Here is a 22,046-nt window from a genome sequence, read left to right as displayed (position 1 = left end):
TATATGATTCGAAGAGAGTGTCTATTTCAGGGATAGTAATAATGATTCATATATCTAAGAATCAGTCTATTTGGAAATAAGTAATTTTTGCATAAGTTTATATAGTTTTTACATCGTGGGTCAGGATTATGTTTGTGGAACCCACATTCGGGTTAGGGCTAAATATTATATCTTTATTTAATTTTTTATAACTTGAACACTAATTAAATATATATACCATCCCGTATGTTTAATCACGAAATAAAGTTCGAAAACCCAAATATGCAACCAAAAAGGGGAATAAGCTAATATGTAATGAATTGCGTAACATATTTCATAAGTTATAATATATATAATTGAGTGTTCATGCCGATTTAATATGATTAAAATAAAATGTCTATATTGCATATATTAATTTATATTATCTATATCATAATTGCCTATTACATAAGCCTTGATAACCCAGAGCTACATTGAATTATGCATATCATAATGTTTTTTTATTTGATGAAAATTTTATTTAATAAAACTTATAACTTGTATCATATTTATTTTGATTTAAATCGTGTTATCCAACTGAAATGTAATAATATATATATTCATAAAATATCGACCGAGGATCGAGAATACCACGTTATCTATAAAAGGGGTTTTATGCATCTAACATTTTTAATAATCAATAAAAATATGCATATTAATAAAAAATTAAATTATAGATATATGTATACTATCCTTTTAATTTTCGATTATATATAGTATCATTTTCTTTATATTTATATTAAGGTTTTAAATTAAAATTATGAAAATAGTTCTATATACATTAATTTATTTACTATAAAAGTATAATATTAGATTAATTACTATAAATTTTAAACTTTATAGTTTGAGGTATAAATATATTATATTTAAAATAGTTAAAAGAAAAAATTTAATTATATTAATAAATTTTCATATCATATTTTGTTCTAATAATTATAAATAATATGATAGATAGAATAACGTTATTATTATACCCCTATAAATATAATATAATAAATTACTCTACTAGTAACTAATATTGAAATATTGTTTTTTGTGGAAAATTAATATAATTAAACATTAATATTATCGAAAAGACACATAATAATACATTATAAAGGTATCAATGTTATATATTTGTTAAAGATCCAATTTTGGATATGTGGTTTTATATTATCAAAATTTGGATCAATAGAGAAAGGATTAATGACCCAATCAACGTTAAATTTCTTTTTATTATTCCATATTAACGCATATTATATTGTCGTTTTTTTACCATAGAATTAATAAAATATATAATTCTTAATAAATTATTTGAATTTATATACATTGATAACTATAACAATAAAATATATAAGATAAAAATGAACAATGCACAAAATTTAGCGAATATTTATCTAAATTTATATATTAAAAGAGAAAATATATCTTATCTCTCTCCTCTTAAAGGCCAAAATAACGACCTATTTACAAATAGTTTTTTATTATACTTTAAAATGTGCATCAATACTTATTTATGTACTACATATTTACTAAGTATTATTCTAAAAACAATTTACATATAAAGACTTATTTAGGCTTATAAATAGCTTAATAAATAGGGTTCCAGTGCTAATTGTTTTAAAGAATGGAAAATATGCGTAAAATAAAATATTAATTTCCCAATAAGGTATACACATAAGTTGAAGTATATCCGAATAATAAAAAGCTATTTAATGCATTAAATTTTTTTTTTTAATTTATCTATATTCATTAAAAATAATATAAATTTATATAATTTGCATAGAGAAGTAACATAACTTAATTTGAAAATACTATAATTTTTGAAAAACTATATTATATGTTATAAGAAACAAGTATATAAAAATTTAATCAATATTATTAAATAATATTTATATGTTTTTAAGGATTATAGCAATAATATATTTCTCAATTGTTTCGATTTGTGCAGTATATTAGTTTTGGGGTGTCATTTATTAAAACAAAAGATCTGATATTGTTTATTTTCTTTATTAAGGCATATCTATAAGAAAATATATTATAAACTCATTATAATACCAATATAATTTTGTGATAGGATTATACCGAAAGGTATTAAGGATAATAATTTTATTTGTAAATTTATATACATATGATAAAAAATGTATTAAACAACCCTATATTTAAGGTGAATTAGCTAATTATCATAAACAGGAATGCAACATTTCTTTAGTAATAATATTATTTTATTATTTTATATTAATTATTGAAAAACTTATAATATATTTAACTACAGACCGTTGTTATATATAGGGTTAAGGTATTTGCGTCGCATATTTTGTGCAGTGTATATAAAACAGCACGATTTTATTCAATTTAAAAATCAAAAATAAAAACCCATCACAATGAATAAAACTATGGTATATGCATTTTTTAATAATAATGTTTTCCTTTACATTTTTTGATATTGTATTATATATAAATATCATTAAACTTGAATAAAATTTTCAATAACACACATTTCTAATAATTTTTTAAAATGTTTTCTTAGTGTAATAGCTTCTGTCATGTAATGAAGAATTTTGAATATGATTCGAATAGTAGAAACTATAATTTTAAAGATGATCAACATTTTCAAAAGTATTGTACTAATAATAATTGTAAGACTGATCTTGAAAAAATTAATGCTGCATGTTTATATATTTTTAATGAATTATTTAAGGATTCTTCTGTGTTTGAGTCGGTTGCAAAAAGTAACATCAATATTGTTGAATACATTATGATATGGTTAAGTTATATGTTAAGCCGAACCAAAAGTGTAGAAAAAGACAGCCTAAATGAATTTTATACTAAACTTATAGAAAATGGCGAGGGGCGTAAAAAGGAAATAGATGTTACTGCTTGTAAAAATTATAAGGATCTTATAGATAGAAATTATTATTTTTTAAGTATAGATAAGAGCATTATATCTAAATTATATGATGCATTAACATCATTATGTAATATGTATAATAAATCTGGTGAGCATGAGACAGATTGCACGAAATATAAGGAATATGCAAATGACTTTGTTTCAAAATATGAAGAAGTTATCAATGATTCTAATATTACTAAAAAAGGTTTATATATTAAAGTATTATCTACTTTATCTACTTTATCAACTGATTATGATAATTTTAAAAAGAAGTATGACGGTAGTTCATCCCTTCCAGATATAAAACAAAGATTAATATACAAAAATATGGATTTACATCATTAACTTCGTTGATAACAAACTATTTTTTTATATTTTTATTGATGTTTGGTGCAATATCAATTTTTATGGGAATTTATTATAAGGTAATAATAAGGAATTAAATTTTTTTTTTCATTATATATATGGAAACACTAATAAACAAATCATACGTTTCTTAATATTTTATATTAGCATTCGTTATTTGGATTTCAGAAACGATCTAAAAAACAATATTTAAGAAAAAAAGTAAAGGAGGATTGGAGGAATGGATCATTAATATATGATTCGAAGAGCAGTGACTATTTCAGAAATAGCAATAATGATTGATATATTTTAAGAATTTGTCTATTTTGAAATAAGTGATTTTGACCATAATTTGGTGGTTTATAAGAATAATTAAATAATATAACTAGTTAAATATAATGTTATATATTTATAGTTATTGCATTTTTGTACAGTTTTTTCATAATTTTTATATAGTTTTTATGTTATGAATCAGGATAAAAAAAGTGTTTGTGAAACCCATATTCGGGTTAGGTATCATTTTGTATTTAATTTTGTATAATTTGATAATATTTATTAGTTTAAAGACTTATTTTAAATATATATAATAAACAAGTTATTAATAATATGTATAGGATATGTTGTAGTTTTTAAGATTTATATTAAGTCTAAATATGTACGAAACAAAATGAGAATGAAGATGACTATGAAAAGGAACAATAAAAAAATATATTTTGATAAAATATAAGAATTTGATTTTGTGTTAATATAACTTAATAATAAATGTGTTGAACTATTTACTTTTTTATTTTATTTTTAAATTTGGGGTAAATATATTTAGGAACTCTAATTAACTGTATTATAATTCCCTATTGTATAAGAAGTGTTAATCGGAGTTTAAGGTTAGATTGAAATATAGGCATAACAATATACGGGCATTTGTTTTATTTAATGGGTAACTGTATTTATTAAAACTTATTATTTGGTTCCACAGTTATTTGAATTTAATATATGATTCGTACCTTAAATAGAGCATGCCTTATATGTGAAGGTATAAAATTATAATAAAATGGGTTTAATAGATTGTTTACATTATAATTTAAAATAGACGGTCGTTTATTTTTAATATTAATTAAATATATTGCATATTATTATAATAGACAATCAACAAATATAGATATATATTTAAGTTATATTTATACATACAGTATTTTATATTTGAGTGGATAAAACTAAATGATAAGTATATTGATATACAATTAATTACTAACAAGTTTTAAGTTTTATGACAATAATAAAGTACGAAACATAAATTTTTAACGTAAAAAAAGTGATCGAACTAATTTGAAGGGCAATCGTAGAGAAAATGTAATTGAATTATAGCGTTGATTAATTGATTTCATCACAAAATTGAATACATTGAATATATTTTAATTCAAACGAAAGGAGAAATTACATACTAAACAATAATTTTTAAAACGGTCAAAATTTTGCGATGGTAATTTAAATAGGGACTACGTATAAAGATAAATTAATTTGATTAAAATATCGATTACAATATTAGAGTGTTGAAAGAGTTTTACTTGGGGAATATTGTTGTTTACTCGATCAAATGCGTTGTGCTAAGCTTAGGATATTTGTATATGCAATTCCTCTCTCTCTTTTATCGTTGTCAAAGTCGGTAGAATTTCCACCATCATAAATCTACGAAAAAATGGATAAATAAAATATGTCAATATTTTGTGTGTGAATATCATAAAATATATGACATATACAGAAGCAATATTGTCGATAAATATTAAAATGAGAAAAAAATTATTATTTTCTGATATTGCTTACAGCGTTGATATATGTAACATCAACTTGATCTTTGTCCCCTTTTTTAATTACAAATCCGGCTATGTTAGTACCAAATTTGGTTAATGCTTCCTCAGGATCAACGTCAGTTTCGATTGATTGTGTATTTTCTAATATTTCTTTCATATTAGGTTCATCATCGAATTTACCGAGATAATTTAGAGGCCTTGAAGAATATACAATTACAGCTGTGTCATTTGAATGCTACAAAATGAATAAAAACAATATATGTATTGTGTAAATTAATGTATAATATGTATAATAATATGAATAATGGAAAACAAATTTGCTTACTTTAACTTTTGCGGCTAAAGCATATTTTTTTGTGAGGGGTGTATAATTAGGATCTATGTTAAGTTTTTCAAGCAGGATTAAATATTTGCAGTATACACGAACAAGATTTCCTAAAAAAATGATTATTTTGAAGATATAAATGAAATATTATGAATATAACAAAATATGAATGAAAACAATAGACAAAAAATAGTAAAATTGAAAGATGCGTAAATAGTGACAAGCAGATATTAAATTGATTGATTATTTTTTATGTACCATTAATAAACTTTTCATCGGGTTTTTTGTTATCATTGAAATCCCAGAGTTTCTTTAATAAGTTAGAGTACTAATGAAAAAAAAATATGGATATATATAATAATGATTATTTAATTTGAAGTTATTTTTATATGTTAAATATTGTTTGGTATTTGATACGTTAGAGGTAGATGGGATCGTAAGATGAAGTCTTCCAATATCTATATTTCCAATTTTCTTAGAATATATAGTTTTGTCTCCATTTTCTGTAGAATAGGACGAATAATCGTCTATACCAGTCTTGGAAAGTTTTATTAAAAGTTCTGAAGCTTCTATTATATGATCTATTGCTAATAAAGCTTCATCAATGTCTTCACATACCAAGTTTGGGAATTCCTCAAATCTTTGATTCGAAATATTGGTGAAAGTGAGATTATTTTAATGGGTAAAAAAAGAGAAAGAAATGAATTTATAAATGGGATTTAAAATATTTAATGATTATGGAGGGGTTTGACGAATATGGATATTTATATTATATGTAAATATTTTTCGATATTTTCATACATTGTTTTTTGGCGTGCGGGGCTGGTCTTAATAGTAACATCTGCATCATGTTCGCTTGCAAATGCTACATTTTGCGTATATCCTGCGAGACTTAAAAGTGCCAAAGTAATCTTAATATATCCTTTATTCATTTTGGGATTTTATAAGTAAAATATTTTAAAAAGTGTAAAACCAGGTTATATAAGTAGATTTGAAATAGAAGGAAAAGAATGTGCACGGAATTTATAAAAAATTAATACTTAATCAAAAATAAAAAATAAATTTATATAATTATTTAGATTGGAAATTATTTAAATGAACTCATTGCAAGGGGAGAAAAATAGCATATACAAATTATAAAGCACCCAAAATATTATGATTTTAAGGGTTCATGGATCAAGGATCAGGACTCAGAACTCGGGTTCAGGATTCGGGTTCAGAGTTATATTGAATTATATATATCATAATATGGTCATTTTATGAATATTTTTATTTAACGAAACTGGTTATTTTTATTCTACATTTATGTTTTATTTAATAGTATAATTTTCCAACGTGATGTCACAATGGTAGGAAAATAATAAAATGTTATCTTATATTGTTTACATTTATGTTATATTTTATTTTTTCTATGAATATATATGAATTTTTTTTAAAGCAAACACTGTTTTAGTTAGTTTATTATAATGTTCATATATAGTGTATAAAATACATTGGCAATATGGTTCAAATAAAAATATAAAAAGTTATTACGTATAGCGTAACATTTGCATTGAATCATTCTGATTACTTCATTAATTCCATTACAATAAATGGCATTAAGATCAAATATCACTTACAAATAAAGAATAAGTGATGATAGTATTTGGAATACAAAATCGTTTAAATATATGGGATATTCCCCCAAATTTTAGCATATAGATGATGTCCATGCTTGTAAACAAAAAAGGGTGATACTATTAAAGGAATATGACAAATAAAAGATCTTCAAAAGTCATAACAATTCTATTTGTAGTATTCAAAAAATGAATACATATAGATGCATTATAATATTAAAAGGGATAAACAAATTATATACAAAGAAAAAGATATTCTTAAATCAAAAGATAATTTTATGATGGTAATTTAAAGCAACCATTATGTATGGAAATAAATAATTTTATTAAAATAAAACTTCTAATATCACGATGATGGAAAATATATGCTTATTTATGAGTGGAAAAGTAATCTAAAGCTTTTCCAATAATACATTTTTGTTAAATGGAACCATGTTCATACCTCTAAGAAAAAAAGGATAAATAGATGAATATATAAAATGTTTAAATTTTTTGCAAATTATAAATATGTACACATTTAAAACCATATTTTTTTAAAAATTGTTGAAATAAATTATTATATTATTAAAATATGTATACTTCTTATAGATTCGATATAGGTGATATAAATATAGTCCTTTTCTTTTTCAACAATGTATCCATTTAAGTTAACAAACATTTTTTTTAATTTTCCATTTCTAATATCATCTTCAGAATCGATGTCAGCTTTGAATAAATTTGGATTGTCTATTATTGTGTTTTGAAAGAATTTCGTATTTTTACTGTTGTGATCAATTATATTTCCTGAAGCCATGACAATTATAGTTTTGTTTTCTGATATCTACAAAATTAATAAAAGTGTATTTGAATAATACAAAAAATATGATTTATAACGAAATAGAAGAGGAAAGTTTTGCTTACTTTATATTTTGCAGCTAAAGCATAAAAATATTTCTGACGAGACCACGGCCATTTTTTGGAACGTTGTTGTATCATTACTAAATTTGGATTGTACACACGGACAATTTTTCCTAAAAAACATATTATAAAATTGCATAGATGTAATTAAAATATGATGAGTTTGAAGATATGGGAAAGAATAAATAGTATCATATAACAATGGCAACAATAAATCACGAAATGTGAATAAATAGTAACAATAATAAATCGCGAAATGTCGAATAAATAGTAACAATAATATGATAAATTGACTAATTATTTATTTTTTGTATACTTTTAACCGAGCCTACATAAAAAAAATTGTCACTATCTGGATCCCATAACTCGTTTATTATTTCATTATACTAATGGAAGCAAAGAGAAATATATGTATATAAATTATAATCATTTTTTAATTTCAATTTGGTTTATAACTTTTAATGTTGTTCGTTAATTGATACCTTATTCAAATCAAAAACTACATATTCAACTTTTTCAATTTTTGTATGACCTCGAAATTTTTTTTTATAAAAAAGCATATGGTAAGCATAATTTCTACAAAATAATTTATAACGAGCTTTACTAGTGGCATGATGTTCTAATTGTATTAAAGCATTTCCCATAAAATTCCGCGCATTTAAAGTTTCTATGATATCGGGATATAACATGTGCTTGTTTTTTTCATATATTTCTTCTGTATTATCATTGCTAAAAATGAACATATTTTTAATGTGTACAAAAATGATGTTATTGTATTTATAACATTTTTGAAAAGACGTACACATTTAATATTTTCATAATGAAATATATATATATTGTAGTATTTTCTTACGCAGGATACGATTTTTTTGATTTGGATTTTGTATCTTTTTTTGATTTAGGTTTTGTATATTTTTTTGATTTGGGTTTTGTATCTTTTCTTGGAGCAACCTCAGTTGCAAGAGCTTTATTATTCACATATAAGAATATGATTAAAAGAAAAAAAACAATTTGAATATAAAATTTATTCATTTTTGAAGTTTACAAACAAAATATTAAAATATATATTGGTATTTTTTAAATAAAAATTAGCTCAAAAAACAGCATACATATTAAAATTGAAGCAACTAATTTTCTCCAATAAAGTATAAAAACTATTATTTAAACGGTAAATGTATGATTTTATCAAATTTATAAGTTTAATATATTTTTTATTCAAATAATTCAACCACAAAACGACATCAATAACAGAAGCTTTCATAAATAATGAATATCAAAAATATTATGATTCATAGCTTCATTAATATTATAATATTTAAAAACGAATAATTTTAATTATATAAAGATATTTTAATTATATAAATAATATTTTTAATATATAGGATTATAAATACACAAATTTTATATTTTTATAATTGATTAAACTAAATTTAAAGTTTATAAAACAGTTCATTACGTATGGAAATACACATATACTTACGTTAATAAATAAAAGATCATAGTACTATAAATATTATATTAAATAATTAATTTAATATGAGAAATGCAGTTAATTCTCTATATTACTAATACTACTATAATAACAATATTTTTTACTTCATAATAATAGTATGATAAAATTTATATTATGATAATTACACATTTGTGATTTTTTTATCACTTTTATTACAAATTTTACTAAATAATATTTTTATAGCAAAATTGTTAGTTTTATAAAAATGATTTATTGGTATTAATATTGATGGCTATGTTTTTTGTAAATTAATAGAAATTATAATTTTCCTTTTAATAACAAAACATAGTATTATAAAGTTAAAAAAGATACAAATAAAATATGAAATAAAATGTAAAAATAAAATAATGAAACATAACATTGTAAAGTCAATAAATATATACACATATGCATATATAAAATTAATTTAGTTTTCAATTCTAATATTCTTAATGGCTGAGTGTTAATTTTTTATGGGCCAAGATTATGTATATGGGTTATTGTTTCGTTCACTGAATTAGAATCTGCGTTTTGAGTTAGGGGTCGGATATATTGTAATTACATTTTTTATAATTAAATATATTTATGATTGTGTATGTTTAATCTGGAGATGATTTGTAAATATACAACGAAAAAAGGGGTAGTGTGATTAATATGAAATATGTAATAAGATTTGTTTGATAAAGTATAATATATAGAATTGCGTGTTAATATAGATTTAAAAAGATTAAAATGATTAAAATAATATATTAGATATATAAATATTGGTTATATATGAAATGATATTATAGTATATGAAATTGTCTATTATATAAAACTTGTTAATCAGGGGTTATATTGAATTATCCACATTATAATATGCAATGCATTTGTTTGTTTGATGAACTATTTTATTTAGTAAAAGTTATTATTTGTGTCACTATTATTTTGATTTAAATTAGATTACGGGAATCTAAGTGTAATAATAGCATTATATGTGAGGGTGGGTATGAATTATAAGATGATTGATTTTGAATATTCCTCTGTATTATAATATATCTTGAGGTTGATGGGTATATTTTTATTGTTAACTAAGGAGATTAGGAATATATAATAGATAGTGATAACATATAGGTTGATATATATCGACAATATAACGTTGTTTATAGATATTATTATGGTTCTAACGTGTTTAGTAACACATAAAAAATTGAACTATATATACAATATTTTTTAAGTTTTAATTGTAGCTACTATTCTTTTGTATTAATAGAAGTTGCATTATATACGTTAAGTTATTTATCATAAGGTATAATAATAGATTAATCGCTATTACATTTTAAACTCCATAGTTTTGAGGTATAAATAAATTGGAAATATATTATATTTTAAAATTGTTAAAAAATAAAATATAAGTATATTAATAAATTTTCATATCATATTTTGTTCTAATAATTATAAATAATATGATATATAGAATATCGCTATTGTTCTAATATATATAATATTATACCAATTACTAATATTGAAATATGTTAAATTTGGGAAACATATACAATTATATATTAATGCAAAGTATATAGAAAAGGTATGAAATAATTAATTTGAACTAATAATATTTTTATTAGGTTATTATATTTACAAAATATAAATCTATAATTTAAATATAGTGTTTTACAATATGATATACCTTCTAAAATATATACTTTAAAACAATAAAATACGGAAATATTCTACATTGATTTAAAGGATTTTTATTTAGTGCACTAATTGTTCCGTTGTACTATACATTGATGTAGCAGTAACAATAATAATAGTAATAACAATAGATAAAGTATTAAATACGAAAAAATCATTAAATCCATTTGATACACTCTATGGACATAAATTCATTATGTATATTATTAAAGGTGTTATCAGATTAAATTGTATGTATACAATATAAAATGAAATATTATAACATTTATTTAAGTATGCTTTAATGTGATGACATTAGACTACCAGTACCAAGCAAAATAATATTAATAATTCTATAGTTTCCTTAAAATATAGTTTTACATTATAGAATTAAATATAGTTTATTATAAAATATAAAGGCAAACTATATATTTATAAAAGTAATAATTCTAAGTTATTTTTAATTTATACATAAATTAAAAACTTTAATGGTAGAAAATATAAGAAATAATTAAACTGTGTAGAATAGGTAAATCTTATATGGCTACATCCTTGTCTTAGAAAAGCATACGTCCCTTATCTCTCCTATCTAAAAGGACAATGTAATAACTCATAGTTTTCTATTACACTTAGATTTCATCAATACTTATTTATTTGTTATATATTTAACATTTCCTAAGTATTATTTTAAAAACGACCTACATATAAAAACTTATTTAAGCTTATAAATACGGGTTCAGTGCTAATTGTCGCTTTAACAGTGGAAAAATATGCAAAACATTATAAAATTACTAAATAAAGAATACTTATAAATTGGAATATGTAGGAATAAAAATAAAGTTATAGAATTCGTTAAAATGAATTATGAATTTATATACATTCATTAAAAACAATATAAATTTATATAATTTGCATATAGATGTAAGTAAAATAACTTAATTTGAAAATACTATAATTTTAATAAAACTGTGGTTTATTGTATTAGAAACAAGTATGTAAATATTTAATATATTTAAAAAAATGACTATTTATATACTTTTAAGGATTATAGTAATAATATAATTTTTATTTTTTTAGATTTATACGGCATTTAATTTTTTGAAGGACAATCATCAAAACATAAGATATAAATATATTCCTTTTCCATGTTCAAAAATACTTTAAATTCTTTATAGAAGGATATCCATTTTTATAATAAAGATATACCAGATGTTAGTAAGAATAGTATTTATTGTATAAAATTCATTACATATATATTTAATAAAAATTGTATTAAGCAACTCTCTATTTAAGGTAACTTAGTTAATTATAATATACACAAATAGAACGTTTCTTTAGTATAACATTATTTTATTATTCCATATTAATTTAATTATTGAAAAACATATAATATATTTAACTACAGACAGCTGTTATATATTGGGTTAAAGTGTTTGCGTTACATATTTGGTGCATCATATATAAAATAGCATGATTCTACTCAATTTACAAACCAAAAATAAAATCTGATCATAATGAATGAATATATGGTATATACATTTTTTTTAATAAAAATGTTTTCCTTTACACTTTTTGATATAGTATTATATATAAATATCATTAAACTTTATTTTAATAAAATTTTTAATAATGCACATTTATAATAATTGTTTTTAAATGTTTTTTTAGTGGGGAAAGTTCGTATATGTAAGAACGAATTTTACATATGATCAGAATGCTAGGGATTATAGATTTACAACTAATCAGCATTTCAAAGAATATTGTAATAATCAAATATGTGGTAGTGATCTCGATAAAATTAATGCTGCGTGTTTATATTTGTTTGATGAACTCTTTGGAACTTCTGACGCGTTTAATGTTAATTCAAAAAATAATATCAATATTGTTGAGTACATTATAATATGGTTAAGTTATATATTAAGCCTAAAATCACATGAGGGAATCACCAATCTAAATGATTTTTATAATCAATATATAAAGGATGGTGCGAAGTATAATAAGAAAATAAATGGTATTATTGCTTATAATAGTTATAAGGATCTTATAAATAAAAAACAAAATTTGATGAGTATTGGTATTAAAGATATGTCTAAATTTTATCATGCATTTAATGCATTATGTAATATGTATAACATATTTGATAAAACAAAACCAGATTGCAACAGCTATTTAGAAAAAGCTAAAAAGTTTGTTGAACAATATGATAAACTTAATGAAGATTATAATAATGGTAAAGAAAGCCCCTATAATCAATTATTATCTACATTATCAAATGATTATAATAGGTTTAAAAAGGAATATGATAGCGTTAAATGCAATAATTTTCCATCCCTTCCAACATATCCACGAAGATTAATAATAAAAAACACACTAATTTCAATTGGATTTATATTTGTTGCAGTGTCAATTTTCTTGGGAATTGTATATAAGGTAAATAATAAGTCAATTAAACAATATATTCAGCGTTGATTAATTTGTGAATATAAATTATACATTTTTTTAAATTTTTATATTAGTATTCGTTATTTGGATTTCGGAAACGATTTCAAAAACAAAAATTAAGAGAAAAGCTAAAAAATATAAAGAAGAAAATGAATCGTTCATATATGATTCAAAGAGAGTGACTATTTCAGGAATAGTAGTAATGATTTATATATTTTAAGAAACTGTCTATTTGGAAGTAATTTTGATCATAATTTTTATGTTGTTTTATGTTGTGGGTCAGGGTTATATGTGTGGGACCCATATTTAGGTTAGAGTTAAGTATTATATTGTATTTAACTTTTAATAATTTGATAATATTTATTAGTTTAAGGAATTGTTTTAAATATTTATAGGAAACTAATTATTAAAAATATGTATAGAATAAGTTGGAGATTTTAATATTTATATTAAGTCTGAATATGTAAGAAAAAATGAAAATGAAGATGACTATGAAAAGGAACGAATATTGTAATATATTTTGAAAAATTATAAGGATTGCATTTTGTGTTAATATAAATTAATGGTAAATATGTTAAACTATGTACTTTTTGTATTTTATTGTTAATTTGTGATTAATGGTTTATGTGTAAATTGATCAAACATTGGAATCGACTTAGTCCTAGAAGAGAACACCAATTTAAATAATTACGATGTATAATATGAAAAACTGGAAGAGAAGAAGGGGAAGTAAGGAAGAACGATGAAAAAATGGGATTATCAAATATATACAAACCTATGCAAGCCGATCCTTTATCATTTATTAATTTATTTTTTTTGTTTATAAAAGAAAAAGCGATTATTTGTATGATAAATTTAATTAACATGTATTTGAAGTCGAATTTAAAGAATAATAAATAGTAAATTTGTCTATTAACATAAAGAAGTATTATGTATATATGGTACATGTAAATAGTTTGTTTCTTATTTTATAATAAAACATAAAATAAATTTTCTATATCATGGAATTCTCTATTATAACTGAATTATAATATTTATTTGTCTTTAATTATTATTTATAAAAGTCAAAATATTGTATTGTTTAAATACAAGTGTCTTAACATCGGTTAAATGAATATGATGAAAATAAAAGTTAGTAGCATTAAGTATATTTTATTGTTCGATTTGGAATAAAAATAAATTGATATCTCGTTCAATATATTGGTTCTATATGTATTATTTTTGTGGTTTAATATTATAATTGATTGTTTTTTGAATTACATTTAAAAATTTGAATATTTTATATTATTTTAATATATTTGATGTTGTATATTCATAGATATATTTATAAATAAAATTATTACATAGCAATTTATGAAAAAATATATTTTTACAAAAATGGGGTAAATAAAATGTAGAATATTACTAAATAATATTAAACATTTGAGAAGTATAACAAAGAAGAAAGTATTTAGATGCAAACAGCAACTGTTGTTAATTATTTTGCATATGTTTGCATATATTGATTTACAATATATATGTATCTAATATTTTATTGCCATAATTAATATATATTAATTTTCTTGTAGATAAACAATAGAAAAATATAAGTTTTATAAAGTATCAAACATATTATTAAATGAGCCTTTAAATTATACTAAAGACTTATTTATATAAAAATATGAAAAAATATATTTTAGGTTGAATTTGTTACATAAACTTATTTGTATATAATTAAAATAATGCAATTTTTTCGAAAATTGGTTGTTATTTGAAAAAAAAACTAAATATAAAGATTTTAGCAATTGAACGTTATATCTCTGATGATAGCAGTTATTATATATTTATATGATGATATATCCATGTAAACTATTGCATTAATCTATTTATATTTTAAGTATTAAAAATAATTTTGTTATATTAAATATAATGGTTCAAATAAACAAAAAATGTTCAGAACAAATATATACATTTTTATATATTTAGAACAAATTGTTATACATATTTTTATGCATTTAAAATAAATTATATTATTTATTTTTATTATTTATATTAAAGTAAAAATATAACTTAAAATTTGTTAACTTATACTTGCAATATTATAAATTTGTGAATGTTTAAAATAGAAGCAATACATAATTTCATAAATATAAAATAGTTTGCTTACATATATTTTAATATCAAATAATAGTATTATTATTTTACAATAATAATAGATAAAAAGGAAACTAATAAATAATAAAACCTATATATTATTTAAAGCGCACTGATTTGAGGAAACACTTTTTATTAATAAGAAAATGAATAAAAGGATATTTAGTTTAGTTTGTATTGCCTTGTATGCCCTTTTGGCTGTGTCAGTACATTGCTCCGAACAGAAAGTAAGTTTTCAAAACAAAATATAAACTAATATATAGAAAATTATATAATTTGATTATTTACATGTTGTGACGTATATATTAACGCATATATATATTAGTATATTCCCTTGTATTATCGATCTAAGGTATCTGATGTAGGAAACAAAAGTGACAAAAAAAACGATATAGAATATAAACGTGAAACACAATTAAAGAATATCAATCCTAAATATGATTCAGATGATAGAGAATTTAATTGTTTTGGTATATGTAAAAAAAACAAACAAAATAAACAAATAAAAACTATAATTAGGGATGTACCCTTAACTTTTCCACATAATCAAATAGTTGTAATATATTCAAGTAATGAATCTCTTCCTACGGTAAAAATTCGAATTGGAACAGTTGAGAGTGAGTTTATTCCAAAAGATCAAAAACATTTAGAGGATATATTAAAATTACAAAAAACATTCGAAGAACTATATTCAAATAACAATGGATATTTTCCTATGGGATCATTGTGGAGGGAAGGAATTAAGCCTGAGTTTATTCCAAAAAAACAAGAAAATTTAAAGGAGGTACCACAATTAAAAGAAACATCCGAAAAACTATATTCAAATAACGATAAATCTACTTCTAAGGAAATATTTCAGATGCAACAAAATATGCAAAACATTTGTGAAAACAATCCAAACCTTTTTAAGATTTTATTAGAATCTAAAGAACCAATAGAAAAATACCTTTTAAAAAAAAAAACAAGTAAATAATCTTCATATAATAATTATATTCAAGTGATATCGAACTAAAGAACGAACAAAAGAATTATTTCGAATTATCACTTAAACTATAATGTTTGACATGTGATACCTATAGACAAATGAATTATGCTAGAATTTTATACATCTACGAGTTCGTATTTTAAGTTTATAATTTCATTATGTAATTATTAAAATAAATGTAATGTATTTTGATTATATATTTGAATAAACCACTAACATATATATTTATGTGAATTTTTTTGTTATTTATACTTATTTATAGTATAGAATTTGTGAAATATTGTTTCGAAAATAATTAATAATTGAAATAAGATTAATCCATTTGCTATAATCATAGTATTTTTTATTTGTATGCATATAATTTTATATACATATGTTTATATTTTATATAATGAAAATAAAATTTGACGAAATATCATCTTTTGAAATTTATTAATAGAATGATACTATAAACAATTTCATAGATATATTACAAGTATCTAATTGAATCAATAGTATTATGATGATATATATGTATATGAAAAGGTTCAAGGATGCGTTTTAGGGAATCTGTATTTTGGGTCATGATTATGTACTATGTGTTATAGTTTTGTTCTATGGAACCTATGTTTTGGGTTGAGGGTATTTTTTTATGAATTTGTTTATAATTTGATCATATTTATTTGTCTACAAATGGTTATTAAATATATATATTATACCTGTATGTCTAATATCGAAAATAAGTCCAAATATGTACAGCCCCCAAAGGAACATAGCCATTAATATGAAAGGGGCTGCATAACATTTTTTAATAAATTATAATATATATAATTTAGTGTTTATACTGACATAATATGGTTAAAGTAAAATATTTATACTGTATACATTAATATAGATATTGGCTATGTATGAAGTCGTATTGTGCTATATCATAATTGCCTATATAAAACTTGATCGGGGACTATATTAAATTGTATATATCAAAATATGTTTCTTTATTTGACGAAAATTTTATTTATAAAGCCTATAATTTGTGTTACAATTACTTTAATTTAAATTATATTATACAACCAAACTGTAATAATAACATTATATGGGGATGGGTATGAATTATAAGATTATTCATTTTGAATATTCATCTACATTACAATATATATTCGGATTACCATGTGTTTTTAGCATTAATTAAACATATACCAATATATAATAGATAATCATAAAATATAGATTCATGGATATCGATCGAGATTCGACAATATAACATTGTCTATAAAATATTATTATGCTTCTAACATTTTTAGTAACATAACAAATTGAACTTATATAAATAATTTTTGAAGTTGTAATTGTAGTTACTATTATATTTTTGTATTTTCTTTATATATGTATTAAAATTAATTAGTATTAATAGAAATTGCTTTATATGCCACAATTGATTTATCATAAGATATAATAATAGATAAATCACTATTAATTTGTAAATTTTATATTTTAAGGTATAAATAAATTATATTTAAACTAGTTAAAACAATAAAACATAAGTATATTAATAAAATTTAATGTTATAGTTTGTTCTAATAATTTTTCTAACAATTATTAATAATATTATATATAGAATAGCGTTATTGTTCTAATATATATATAATATTGTATAAGTGGCAAAAACTGAAATATGTTAAATTTGGAAATATTTACAATTATATATTAATGCAAAATATACAGAAAAAGTATGTAATAATTAATTTTAACCAATAATATTTTTTTTAGGTTATTGTATATATACAAATTCACAAATATATAATTTAAATATATTGGTATTACGAAATAATATGATCTAAAATGTTATACTTTAAAACAATAAAACAAGGAAAAATACTTATTGGATTAAAGTATTCATCTAGAGTGAATTAATTATCTCATTGTATTATACAGTGATATAGCAGTAACAATAATAATAGTAATAACAATAGATAAACGCATTGGATACGCACAAATATGTTTATTTAATAAACTACATGGGTATAAATTATTATACATATTCTTAAAGGTAAGATAAAATTGTATGCATACAATATCAAATGAAATATTACAATTTGACTTAGTATTTTTTAATGTGCTAATATTAGAATTAATTCTATCAAGAAAAATAATATTAATAATTCTAGAGTTTACTTAAAAATATTGTTTTTCATTATGAGTCTGAGTTAATTATTATAAAATATATAGTATAATATTATTTATTAAAATTTAAAAGCAAACTATATATTTAGAAAATAACTCTAAGTTATTTTTAATATATACATGAATTAAAAGCTTTAATGGTAAAAACATATAAGGCATAATTAAACTGTGTAGAATATGTATATCTTATATGGCTACAGACTTGTCTTAAAAAAACATACTTCCCTTATCTCTCTCCTCTTAAATGACAATATAACAACCTAATAACGCATAGTTTTCTATTACAATTAAATTTGCATCAATACTTATTTATGTGTTATATATTTAATATTTATTAATTATTATTTTAAAAATAATATGCATTCAAAGTCTTATTTAAGCTTATAAATACGGGGTTAGTGTTAATTGTCGTTTTAAACCGTGGGAAATATGTGCAAAATATATTATAAAAATACTCAATAAAGAATATTTATAAATTGGAACATATAGAAATAAAAATAAAGTTATTGAAAATGTTAAATTTAATTTTTATGCATATATATTAAATAAAAATAATATTAAAATTATATATATGCAATTAAAAAAGGGAACAATGCAACTTATTTTGTAAATGTTATAATTAAAAAAAACTATATTATATATTATAAGAAAATGTATATAAAAAATTAATATATTTTAAAAAATAACTATTTATATACTTTTAAGGATTATAGTAATAATAGGATTTTGTATTTTTTAAATTTATACAGTATTTAAGTTTTAAAATTGAAATCATTAAAACAGAAGATATAAATATATTCCTTTTCTATGTTCAAACATACTTTAAATTCATTATAAAAGTATATCCATTTTTATAATAATGCTTATGTGAGTGCTATTAAGGATAACAACTTATGCAAAATTGTATTATATATACATATGATAAAACATATATTAAATCCACCCAAAACAAGATAATTTATCTAACTACCATAAACAAAAATATAATATCCTTTTAGTAATAATATTATATTATTATTCCATATTAATTTTAAATTTATATTAAGAATAATAAAAATATTTTTATCTACAAATAATTGCTGTATATAGGGTTAACTAATTGTATTACCTATTTTAGTGCATACATATATAATATGATACTCCCTTAACCTAGAAATTATAAATTATATTCCATCATAATGGAAGATTCTATAGTATATATACTTTTTGATATTATATTTTCTATAAACATCATTAAGTTTTATTTTAATAACATTTTCTTAATACATATTTTTATAAATTTTTTTTAAATGGTTTTTAGTGTGAAAAATTCGATTATTTGAGGACGTATTTACCTGATGAATTAAGCGATAATCCAAAATTTGAACTTAAAAGTATTAAAAATTACAATAAGTGCTGCCCTAATGATAACTGCAATTCTGAACTCGAAAAAATTACAATTGGATTTTTATGGTTACTTGGAGAATATTTTGATAAATACCCCAATAAAGGTAATGATATAAATAGTGCTAAACCATTTTTTCTATATATTATTTTATGGTTAAGTTACAAATTAAATCAAAATTCAGACCACAAACTCACCCAAATATACGATTTTTATAATGAAAATGTAATTGGTAATCATAAATATAAACAATTTATAGAAGATTCCAATAGATATACAAAACTTAATGAATTCATAGATAAAGAAAAACATTTTATGAATATTAATATTAAAGATTTGTCTAAAATTTATGATGCATTTAAACTTTTATGTAATATACATAATAATATTGAAATGAGTAAAGATAGTAACATACTGTTAAATAGTGCGAATGAATTTGTTAGCAAATATCAAGAACTTAGTGGAAATTCTAATAATAATAATGGTAGTTCGTATAAACAAATATTGACTGCTTTATCAACTGATTATAACAATTTAAAAAATAAACGTAGCAGTACTACGCCTCTTCCAGACATATCAGCAGACATGTCTGAATACATATCTAGAGTTAGATCATCAAGTTCGTCGACAGGAAAGAAATTATTTACAGTTTTATCGATATTTGGTGCAATAGCATTTTTTTTAGGAATTTCTTATAAGGTAAATGATAAGGAATTAAAAAAAAAAACTATTATATATATGCAAACATTAACAAACAACCGTACGCTTCTTAACATTTTATATTAGTATTCGTTATTTGGATTTCGGAAACGATTTAAAAAACAACAAATAAGAGAAAAAATAAAAAATATAAAGAAGAAAATGAATCAATAATATATGATACGAAGAGTAGTAATTATTTCAGGAATAGTAATAATGGTTGGTATATTTTAATAAACTGTCTATTTAGAAATAAATAATTTTTGCATAATTTTTATATAGTTTTTATGTTGTGGGTCAGGATTGTGTTTGTGGAACCCATATTCGGGTTAGGGTCCAATACTACATCTTTAATTTTTTATAATTTAAACACTAATTTAATATATGTATCATTTCGTATGTTTAATCAGAAGATGAAGTTAAAAAGTCAAAATATGCAACCAAAAGGGGAATAATATAATATGAAAGAGGTCACATACCATATTTCCCATAAAGTATAATATATACAATTGTGTGTTTATACCGATTTAATATGATTAAAATAAAATGTCTATATTGCATATATTAATATAGATATTGACTGTATATGAAGCCGTATTATAGAATATTATAATTGCCTATTATATAAGTATTGATAACCCACAGTTATATTGAATTATGCATGTCATAATATGTTTCTATATTTTATGAAAATTTTATTTAGTAAAACTTATAACTTGTATCATATTTATTTTTATTTAAATCGTTTATCCAACTGAAATGTAATAATAGATATTCGTAAAATATAAATACATGAAATGTCGATCGAGAATCGACAATGTAACTTAGTCTATAAAATATTATTATACTTCTAACATTTTTTGTAATACATAAAAATTGAATTATATACAATATTTTTTAAGTTTTAATTGTAGTTAATATACTCTTTTTGTATTCCCTTTGCATTCGTATTAAAATTAATTAATATTAACAGAACTAGCTATAAATTCTTTAATTTATTTATCAAAAGGTATAATAATATATTAATCACTATTAATTTTTAAATTTTATAACTTTGAGGTATAAATAAATTATATTTTAAAATAATTAAAAAAATAAAATATAAGTGTATTAATAAAATTTAATGTTATATTTTATTCTAATAATTATAAATAATATGATAGATAAATTTATTGTTATTATTATATAACTATACATATAATCTAGTAAAATGTTAT

At 21.0% G+C, this 22,046-nt stretch overlaps 5 protein-coding genes and 1 pseudogene across 5 annotated transcripts, besides 1 other annotated feature; 4 read left to right on the top strand and 2 right to left on the bottom strand.

The window, feature by feature from the left end:
• The first annotated feature begins 2,381 nt into the window (after nt 1-2,381).
• PY17X_0201900 lies at nt 2,382-3,538 on the top strand (annotated as a pseudogene).
• Nucleotides 2,382-3,538: a sequence feature (YIR protein, pseudogene;~PIR protein, pseudogene).
• Nucleotides 3,539-4,822: 1,284 nt separating this feature from the next.
• Nucleotides 4,823-6,297, bottom strand: PY17X_0201800 (fam-a protein; the record flags this gene model as incomplete). The annotated part of the gene is made up of 6 exons (XM_022957913.1): nt 4,823-4,918; nt 5,054-5,275; nt 5,366-5,475; nt 5,624-5,693; nt 5,783-6,005; nt 6,167-6,297. The coding sequence occupies 6 exons, from the start codon at nt 6,295-6,297 to the stop codon at nt 4,823-4,825; spliced, it is 852 nt and encodes a 283-aa protein (XP_022811324.1).
• Nucleotides 6,298-7,537: 1,240 nt separating this feature from the next.
• Nucleotides 7,538-8,910, bottom strand: PY17X_0201700 (fam-a protein; the record flags this gene model as incomplete). Its single annotated transcript, XM_022957912.1, has 5 exons — nt 7,538-7,801; nt 7,882-7,991; nt 8,195-8,264; nt 8,361-8,607; nt 8,732-8,910. 5 exons carry the CDS (start codon nt 8,908-8,910, stop codon nt 7,538-7,540), a joined length of 870 nt encoding a protein of 289 aa, XP_022811323.1.
• Nucleotides 8,911-12,540: 3,630 nt separating this feature from the next.
• On the top strand, nt 12,541-13,650 carry PY17X_0201600 (PIR protein; the record flags this gene model as incomplete). The annotated part of the gene is made up of 3 exons (XM_022957911.1): nt 12,541-12,555; nt 12,695-13,456; nt 13,543-13,650. The coding sequence occupies 3 exons, from the start codon at nt 12,541-12,543 to the stop codon at nt 13,648-13,650; spliced, it is 885 nt and encodes a 294-aa protein (XP_022811322.1).
• Nucleotides 13,651-15,747: 2,097 nt separating this feature from the next.
• PY17X_0201500 (fam-c protein) lies at nt 15,748-16,574 on the top strand (the record flags this gene model as incomplete). Its single annotated transcript, XM_022957910.1, has 2 exons — nt 15,748-15,828; nt 15,954-16,574. 2 exons carry the CDS (start codon nt 15,748-15,750, stop codon nt 16,572-16,574), a joined length of 702 nt encoding a protein of 233 aa, XP_022811321.1.
• Nucleotides 16,575-19,924: 3,350 nt separating this feature from the next.
• Nucleotides 19,925-21,003, top strand: PY17X_0201400 (PIR protein; the record flags this gene model as incomplete). The annotated part of the gene is made up of 3 exons (XM_022957909.1): nt 19,925-19,939; nt 20,047-20,829; nt 20,917-21,003. The coding sequence occupies 3 exons, from the start codon at nt 19,925-19,927 to the stop codon at nt 21,001-21,003; spliced, it is 885 nt and encodes a 294-aa protein (XP_022811320.1).
• Nucleotides 21,004-22,046: the final 1,043 nt, after the last annotated feature.

Source organism: Plasmodium yoelii (assembly GCF_900002385.2).
Source record: "Plasmodium yoelii strain 17X genome assembly, chromosome: 2".
Taxonomy (NCBI): domain Eukaryota; phylum Apicomplexa; class Aconoidasida; order Haemosporida; family Plasmodiidae; genus Plasmodium; species Plasmodium yoelii.
The sequence above is the reverse complement of the archived record's forward strand: the minus strand, read 5'-3'. Positions and strand labels throughout refer to the sequence as shown.